Source organism: Gymnoscopelus braueri (genome assembly GCF_963280865.1).
Source record: "Gymnoscopelus braueri genome assembly, chromosome: 19".
Classification (NCBI taxonomy): domain Eukaryota; kingdom Metazoa; phylum Chordata; class Actinopteri; order Myctophiformes; family Myctophidae; genus Gymnoscopelus; species Gymnoscopelus braueri.
In genome coordinates this window covers 36,461,909-36,471,304 of record NC_137621.1, presented here as the reverse complement: position 1 = coordinate 36,471,304, position 9,396 = coordinate 36,461,909, and the positions used below count along the sequence as shown (strand labels likewise).

At 43.7% G+C, this 9,396-nt stretch overlaps 1 protein-coding gene across 1 annotated transcript in view; it reads right to left on the bottom strand.

Moving 5' to 3' along the window:
* Positions 1 to 9,396, bottom strand: part of syne2b (spectrin repeat containing, nuclear envelope 2b) — a 188,590-nt gene that overhangs the window by 135,717 nt on the left and 43,477 nt on the right. The window contains exons 23-30 of the mRNA XM_080414797.1: positions 9,235 to 9,393; positions 5,650 to 8,952; positions 4,993 to 5,127; positions 4,383 to 4,424; positions 2,907 to 3,097; positions 1,697 to 1,778; positions 1,278 to 1,378; positions 691 to 811 (exon numbers count right to left, since the gene is read on the bottom strand). Coding sequence (XP_080270923.1) covers positions 691 to 811; positions 1,278 to 1,378; positions 1,697 to 1,778; positions 2,907 to 3,097; positions 4,383 to 4,424; positions 4,993 to 5,127; positions 5,650 to 8,952; positions 9,235 to 9,393 — 4,134 coding nt within the window. The remainder of the gene's footprint in view (positions 1 to 690; positions 812 to 1,277; positions 1,379 to 1,696; positions 1,779 to 2,906; positions 3,098 to 4,382; positions 4,425 to 4,992; positions 5,128 to 5,649; positions 8,953 to 9,234; positions 9,394 to 9,396) is intronic.

Below are 9,396 nucleotides of genomic sequence, written 5' to 3'. Positions count from 1 at the left end.
AACAGGTCTAAAGGGGTTAATGTATGTTTAATAATAATCATTTATATCCGCAAAGTAACTAGTAACTTAAGTTTTCAAATAATTGTAGTGGAGTAAAGGTACAATATTTGCCTCTGAGATGTAGTGGAGTAGAAGTAAAAGTACTGAAAACTGGAAATACTCCAATAAAGCAAAAATACCTCAAAGTTGTACTTACGTACAGTACTTGGGTAATGTACTTAGTTACTTTCCACCACTGAAGGGAGGATAGTGACAGATGGTGCAGTGCCAACCCAATAGTATTGTACATGTTTGGTCATGCTATGTTTGAAAGCTGCTATGAAAGTGTCTTATTACAAGTGCAGATTAAAAAAACAACACAAAGCCATGTCGTGTGTGAGAAGGTTGTGTAAAAAAATGTCTTGGTGAAAGTTAGTACAACCAAAAACAACTAAATCTAGAAATTTTTAAGACATACATTCATATTACAATAATAAGAGCAGTCAGTCAGCCTCTTATATTTTGTAAACTCTGATTTAGATTTTGTAGAGACTTGAGTGTAGCTTTATCTATATCCTGTTCCTTAATGGTCCTGTTGTTCCAATATCGCTTCAGGGATTAACAGTTAGTCGTATCTTGTCTGTCATGATAAACTGCAACTCAATGCGGCTAAAGTCGGTGTAGGCTAAATATAATCATATAGCGCAGTACCTGTATTTCCTGCAGCCGTGTGTGCAGTCCTTTGAGAGAGAGAGAGTCGTTGGAGACATCCTGGATGCTCTGTTCATTTTTTGCCAACTGGGCTTGTAGGCTCTTCTTAGAGTTCTCGAATCTGGGAATGCATCAGTTAAGAAATTGATGAAGGATTTTTACTGTTTTGATGCAACATTTATGTCGCTTGCACTGCTTTGGTTCATTCGTCATTTGTGGTCCTGTGCATGGTGACCCCATGCAAAATTGTGTTTTAGTTGTCTGTCTGTTTGTGGTAGCATGAAATAACAATACAAAATGTCACAACGCTGAAGTGAAGCTTGAACAGTAGTGTAGAACAGTTACTGTATGTACTTCTGTAATAGACTATTTATTACTATTATAGTATTTACACACATCATATCCCTGCTCCAAAATTATATTGCCTTATTTATACATATTTATATATCTAATACATCAACATACTGTACATAGTAATATGACAATTGTAGCATCTCTTCTTTTTTCTCAGATATACTTTTGTAATTTGTTTACCCACATAGGATTAGAAATGATAATTTGTAACAATAATCAGAAATTAAGTCTACCTTTCCAAAGCCTCCTTTCTGGCCAGATCTTCCTCTAAAGAAGGCTGCTTTTCAATCACCCTTTTTTCCACAAACGATTTCTTCACAATCACTTGCTGTACCTGATAAACAGAGTAAAAACCAAATAGTGATTTCAAATGTTAACATTTGATCAGCTTAATAACAAACCATAAAGTGTTGTGGCTGTACTGGGCAGCTTCCATGTGTGCATGTGTTGTGAACTGAATGTATGTTCAATGTTCTATTGCACTCTGTGTCAGCCCTGTACAGTAGGTCTATGCACTTTGTCGGCTGTAGGGATTATAGAGAAAGTTTCCTCTGCAGAGCCCTTCCTGTCTGAAGCTGAAAAGACCTAAAAATACAAATATATATACAAATAAAATAAAAAACATTAATTTCATTCAAAATATAACTGGCACCTCAGTTGTGACTTGGTGTTTGTCACTTGTCTTTGCGGGTTCTTTCTGCTGGGTCAGGTCTTGACTGTGTTCAACAGGAACCCTGGAGAAGAAAATGGAGAAGAAAAATGAAAGAATAAATATATGAGCACTGGGCTTCATTATTTAGGACTCTTCTCTCTTTCACTCATTTGCATGTGAGAGCAGGGGCAGCTAGCAGGAGGCAAGGGAGACACATACCCAGTTATTTTAATTGTAGACTGTATACACATTCCATTACTCGTTCACAATCTTCCACTCAACATTTATGTTGACTTGGGAAATGTATCTCCCATAGATTCAAGTTGATCCCTTTTGATGCAGTGTTTGACAATCTATTTAATTATTTAAAAACTTCTAAGACAGCAGCTTGGTGCATCTATTTCGGAACCTGTAGCCTATGTTGCTTGTTTTAATTGCCTCATTGTTGTTATTGTTTTGATTTCACTCATTATTAGAAACTTGTTGTATAATTGCATAATTGTTTTTCTGTTTGACAAATTGTATTGTATTTATTTTTATGTGTACAAGCACTTCGTAACATTGTTAAGAAATGTGCTATATAAATAAAGTTTATAATAATAATAATAATTATTATTATAATTATTATTATTATTATTATTATTATTATATTTACAATCCTGTTAATCACTTGAACGCTAGCGCCCCTATTGTGGGCATGTCATAATAGTTGAATATTGGGCCAAAATAGCAGATCTACATGCTTGTTGTGAGCTTGTAGATCTTTTTTGGTGACTGTTACATATATGTGGATACGTAACAGTCGTAACAGTGTATGTTGTGGATATACTGTTACAACGGGATCGTAACAGTGACAGAGCCCTGGAAAACCCCAAGACGACTAAGTACTAGTATAATGTACTAAACCATGTTATGGTTTATTTAATGGTAATCTTGCTTTGTTGCTGATGAACCTGATGCCTTTATTCAGAAAACATAGGGCAGGAGCCTATCTCCTCTTTCTGTAGCGTGAGGCAGCTTGATATACAAGTACACCCCCTGAACATGACGCAAGTACGTCGCAGGGACTTACCCTAGAAGTTAGTAAGTTACAAGCTAATTAGCTAAACTAATTTCCACTTACACCAAACCAAATAAAATGGACACAAAACGAAATCAAGTAAAACCAAACCAAACTACACTAAACATCACACTAGGGCCAGCCTCTCACCCAGCATCAGAAGGTGGCATTTCATCCCCACTGAACTGCCGCTGGATGGCAGCCAGTCTCTTCTCACACTCTCTGAGTTGAGCCTGGGCCAGGCGGTGTGCGTCTTCTGGGCTCAATGTGTCACACAGTTCCTTTAGGTTCTGGAGGTGCTGTCCAGCCTGGGCCAAGCTGCCCTCCGCTGAGAAACAAGACTGGTAACCGTGACAAAACATATATTAGTTTATATGAAGTTTTATCTTATGAGTTGAATCATCTCCCCGATAAATGAAGGCAAATGAAAGGCAGATGAAATATAGGGTAAGCAGAGCACGGATCAAAACTCAAATTCTGTAATTGATTGATCTGTATCAATATGAAGTAATGTTTTCCAAAATAATACACAGAAAAACATGTGGGAGGGAAGGGGGAGGGGTGGGAGGGAAAATATTCATTATTCATCAATCATCATGGTTAAAAAAAAACAAGAATTTAAGGGTACAGTAAATCCAACCCACATGGCAATACATAATGAATCCCAAAGCTGTCAGCAGCCCACAGAAGTGCAGGGAATGGAGCGATAAACCCTTCTTTTCTTTTTTATATATATATTTTTTGTCATTTTCATGCTTTATTCAAATAGTGCTCAGGGGGAGAGAGACAGGAAAACAAGGAAAGAGATGCAGCAAAGAGCCTCAAGTCCAAATCGAACTCAGGCTCGCTGCTACACCGGGGCGCCCCAAATAAAAACATATATATTTTGTTTTATATACAGTATGTTGTTATTCGTTTCTCCCACAGAGAGCGTGTAAATTAATGTAACATGATTGAAAACTATTTTAATCTAACATGATTAACTGGAGTTTTTGCATATTTTTGCAAAATGAATTTTTTAACAGTTTGTGTGCGTCTCAAACTGAGGGCAGCCGCCTGTTGCCTTGCTGCCTGCTGTCTACCGTCAAAGGCTGCCTTAAAAATTGGTCACATGAAGGCACCTTAGCAAGCAACATTTTACATTAACTTCTTATGCGGCTCTGATGCTGTCTTGCCTTTGATGGCTGTCTTTGTAGGCAGCATTTCAACCAACCAATTTGAGTCACAGCCAACATTTCTCAGATAGTCTCTGTCTGATATAACTGTTTCTCAGCTAGTGGGCTGGCCTGGCACATCAAAATCAAGAAATAGTCAATCAAGAAGTCCCAACTTAACAATCATCATAAAATCATTCTTCCAGTGCAGTTGAGGACCTCTGCTCTAAAATAATGAATCAAGACAGCAGAAACAAATAATTGTGTTTACCAAGTCCCATTGACACAATCTCCACGAAGGCGTAGAAGAAAAGGAAGTGAGAAAAACAGAAATTATGAATGCAAAAAGCTAGCTTTGTCCCTGTCCACCATAGCATATTATGATATGAATTCAAAAGGCTGGCTGCATTCCCGTCCACCTTAGCATGCCTGCTAACACTTCAGCATGAGGGACGAGGCTAGGTACCTGTACCTGTATTTCAGCTGCAAATCTGGTGCTTAAGTGTGCCTCGCACTGCAAAACAGCCGTAATAAATTCTTTCCTCTTTTGTTTAAACTTAAACTGTAGCAAAAAGCTTGAGAGGTCAGCTCTCACAGCCTGGGTGATAAAAAAAATAGATTAATAAAACATTAAATAGTAGGACATGTTAGAACACATAACAAGATGATTTATTACAAACAGTATAAAAGACATGTTAGAGCAATTATCACATATTCCAACTGAAGAAAAATACTGAGTAAGGCACAACATGCTGTTGCACATTTATTACACAATTACTTTACAAGACATGTACAGTCTTGTAAAGTATTTAGTTAGTTAGGATAGTTGTCTCCATGCCCTGCCACTACTCTTTCACACGATCAATTTAGAATAAAGGAATATTGCTCGGGCTCTCACTATTGTACTAGGGACATTTATGTTACCGCTTTCTGAAACTTACTCTGCTGTTGTCCTTGTAAATAACTTGGTTTTAATAGAAGAAGGCTGAAACATGCTCAGTTATGTATTCATTTTATTTTGTAGCCATTAGCTAAATAATATCCGATGTACAGTTGCATGAACCCTGCAAGTCTTAGTTTACCTCCCACTGTGTCCTGACAGACTGGGTGAAGAACTCCATGTCTCTGAGTTGGAAGGGGGTGCAAAAGGCCTCCATGCCCTCAGCTGCCCTGAGGAACTCCTCAAGTAGCTCAGGGTCAAGAGCCCTCAGAGTCTCCTGTGTAAGAAGCAACAGTGACAGAATTAATGAGCAGATTTCCTCCCGGGCACAAGAGCAGTTGGCTTTTCTGCCTTTATTTATAGTGGAAAGTGGAGATGGACAGGAAACAGGGAGAGAGAGATGGGGAGAGACATGCAGTAAAGATCGTCGGGAACGGGACTCGAACCCGTGATGCACTGTCAAACTGTCCACAGCCCTCCTCTGAGACACAGAGTGAGTAGACAGAAATTCCAATGAGCAATAGAGGACTGAGGACTAATTATATGATGATAGGTTGAAAGTTGGTGTCCTTTAACCACTTAAACCCCATATGGTTGAGCGGAGTCCCTCAGGGCTCTATACTAGTGTATTTTCTGTTTTCTTTTATTGTGGGGAAAGCTTTCTAGGAAAATAACCGATCGACCGAGCAACCAAGTGTTGAGAAATTCTAAACTGTGACTAATGTAATCTAAATATAGAAAGTTAGAATGTTATTGTTGAAGTTGTATTGCAAAAATAAACACTGATAATCAAGTTTACCTCTTTAACAGATGCTTGTTCAGTAGAGATGCACTTTTCTTTGAAGACATTAATAGCTTCCAGAATGTGCTGCTGCAGACAGTGCTTGGCTTCCTCAAAACCATTCCTGGCCAGAGCCTGGGCCTCAGCATAGGCCTCTGTAAGGGCCTGAGGAGGGGCCTGGACCAGGGCCTGAGGGTTGATGCGAAGCTCTGGGGACTCAGGGGTGGTCTGCAAGACATGAGGCTGGAGTGGTTGGGGTTGTTGGGGCTTGGGCTGTGCTTGGGGTTGATCTTTTGCTTGTGGGGGCGATTGCGGTTTAGCTTGCGGTGTAGCCTGCGGTTTGGATTGTGCTACTTGGGTTATTGGTGTGGGAGGTAATTGGGCTTGGGTGTTTGGTGGTGGAGGTGACTGTGCTTGGGCCATTGGTGAGGGAAGTGACATGGCTTGGGTCTGGACCGGTGGAGGTGACTGTGCTTGGGTCTTTGGTGGGAGAGGGGGCTGGGCTTGGGTCTGGGCTGGTGAAGGTGACTGGGCCTGGGGCCTGGATAGTGTAGTTGACTGAACCTGGATCTTGGCTGGTGGAGGTGATTGAGGCTGTTTTGGTTGAGGTGGCACCTGAGCCTGAGGTTTGGGTTGCGGAGGTGGCTGGACCTGAGCAATTTGTGGGGTAGACTGGTGAGACTGAGGCGTGGGTGGAGGCTGAAGTTGAGGCTGAGGTTGGTACTGTGCTTGTGAAGGAGATTGAGGATGAGGTTGGCGTTGCGGCTGCGGTTGAGAAGGTGGATAGGGTTGGATATGAGGCTGAGGCTGGCGATAAGGCTGAGGATACTGGGGCAAGGGATGTGGCTGATTCTGAACCCAAGATTGTTGCACAACTTGGCCTTGCTGCATTTGAGTCAGATTATAAGCCTGTTTCTGAGGCTGCTGCTGTTGTTGCATGGGTCTCTGGGGCCTCATTTGGGCCTGTGGATGAGCCCATGGCTGGGCCTGTGCTTGCGATGGAGGTTGATTGTAGGGTGCTCCCGGAGGAAGATATCTAAGGGGTCCTTGCTGAGGTCCTTGTTGTGGCCCAGCTGGTCTCCATTGCTGTGGTAAAGCTTGGCTAGGTGGATAAGCTTGTGCTGGTGGAGTCTGACCCAAGGGCAGAGGAAAGGCTTGTGGAAGAGACTGGGGGTAAGCCTGTGCGTGGGGCTCATGTTTGGGGCCCCACTGCTGGGGTGGAGTCTGGGCATGTGGGTAACCCTGGGGGTAAGGATGGGGCTGAGTTGGAGCCTGGGGATGCTGAGGCTGCATGGGGGAGGAGGCTCGAACTTGAGACCAACTCTGTGGCTGGCCATGGGTTTGAGGCTGGGCCAAAGTTTGGGCATGGGTTTGTACCTGAGGCCTAGAAAGGGCATGCATTTGTTGCTGGACCATAGGCTGACCTTGCATTTGTGGCTGAGCCATGGGTTGACCATGTGTTTGTGGCTGAGCCATTGGAGTGGGGGACATAGGTGATGGGGACATAGGTGATGGGGACATAGGTGATGGGGACCTCACTGGGGCCCATGATTGAGGATGACTACGTAGCTGGATGTGGGACGGTAGCGGAGGCTGAATCTGGGCCTGGAGCTGAGCTTGAGCATGGGCCTGCATAGGTGAGGACGATCTGACCTGAGACCATGTCTGTACTGGAGCTTGGAGCTGAGCCTGGGGCTGACTAGGGGACTGACATGTGGCTGGAGCCCATGTATGAGGTTGAAGCTGAGGCTGGGATGGTGTCTTCACAGGCAACTGAGGCTGTGTATGTGCCTGTATCTGTGGTTGGGGCTTGGCTTGAGTCTTCATCTGCTGTGCAGCAAGCTGTGGTTGCTGCTGTTGCGGTTGTGATTGTTGTTTTTGTTGTTGTTGTTGCTGCTGCTGTACCTGCAGTTGTTTTTGAATTTGCTGTTGTTTTTGTTGTTCCATTTGTTGCTGTTCTTTTTGTTGTTGTATCTGTTGCATCCGTTGTACCTGTTGTTGTTGCTGCTGTTGAATGTGTTGTTGTTGTTGCTGTTGAATGTGTTGTTGTTGTTGCTGTTGAATGTGTTGTTGTTGTTGCTGTTGAATGTGTTGTTGTTGTTGCTGCTGAATGTGTTGTTGTTGTTGTTGTTGTTGTTGCTGCTGCTGCTGAATCTGTTTTTGTTGTTGCTGCTGAATATGTTGTTGCTGCTGAATATGTTGTTGCTGCTGAATTTGTTGTTGTTGTTGTTGTTGTTGCTGCTGCTGAACATGTTGTTGTTGTTGTTGTTGTTGTTGTTGTTGTTGTGGTGGTAGTGGTGGTGAAGCCACAGCTCCTTTCACTGGCTGAGTGTGGGGAGGTGCTGGAGTATAACTCTGTACTTGAACAGGAGACTGAACCGGACTAGGAGACTGGATAGTAATAGGAGACAGAACTGGACTAGGAGACTGGATAGTAATAGGGGACAAAACTGGACTAGGAGACTGGATAGTAATAGGAGACAGGACTGGACTAGGAGACATAATCGGACTAGGAGACTGGATCGGACTAGGTGACTGGATCGGAACAGGAGACATACCGGGACTAGGTGACTGAATTGGACTAGGAGACTGAATTGGACTCGGAGACAGCACTGTATCTGGAGAAGCGGCCTGATGTGGCGCTTTCATCTGCAGCCAGGGGCGATACTTCCTGCCTTGAGCTTTTCTGCTCTGAAGATCCTGGGGGCTAAAAGGCCTCTTCTGTGGAGGTGGTCCCTGAAGTTGCTGCTTCAGCTGTTGCTGCTGTAGTTGCTGCTCATATTGCAGTTCTGTCTGTCTATGTTCTTCTTGCTGCCGTAGTTCTCTTTGTCTCTGCTCTGCTTGCTGATGTAGTTCTCTCTGTCTCTGTTCTTGTTGCTGCAGTTCTCTCTGTCTTTGCTCTTGTTGCTGTAGTTCTCTCTGTCTTTGCTCTTGTTGCTCTAGTTCTCTCTGTCTCTGTTCTTGCTGGTGTGGTGGCTGAGGTGGTTTCTGTGAGACCTGTGTGTGACCATTATTCTGGGCTTCTGGTGGCGACTGAGGCCGGGTCTGAGTAACAGCCTGCGCATAAGAATACGGCAGGGGCGGAGAGCTCATTTTTTCCTCTCTATATTCCTGAACCACTATCTTTGGCACCAGAGACTCCTGTTGTTTTACTGTCTGCTGGGTGGACGAGGAAGGGACTGCTGGCCCCCGTTGTTCAGTCTCCCCAGGAACCTGGTCACCCGCCTGTATGAAGACCTTGGGTGGAGGAGGCTCTCCCTCTGGAGGGCTTCTACTTCTGTCTCTCCTGGCTCCCAGGCTGCTTAGCAGGCCTACTGTTTCCTACAACAAGAATAAGCAACATAACCAGGATGCAAAGTGTAATAATCCATCAGGTAGTAAAAGAGTGACACATGCCCCTTTATTCATAGTGATTGACAATCTACTGGGGGGAAGTATGCCAAGATCAGTCTGAGATGCAAGAATCGAGTATTCAGAAGAGAGTACAGTGCTGAAGGCCGGTTCTCATCTCGTGCAAAGCAGAAAACTATGGTGGGCGGCCACCGAATAATTAACTGATGGAAAGCACGGGTTATCATATAATATTTAAAAAAGACTACTAGCCTGTGACTGAGCCATGGCGGCCCGTACTCGATCCTGCATGGCAGTAGCATGGAGGTACTGGATGGGAGATGTCTTCTGACCCGTCATCACCATCATCTGCAGGTCCTGCTCCTCTGTCACCACCAGACCCTCCAGTTGCAGACCTCTAGAGATCAGTTCCTG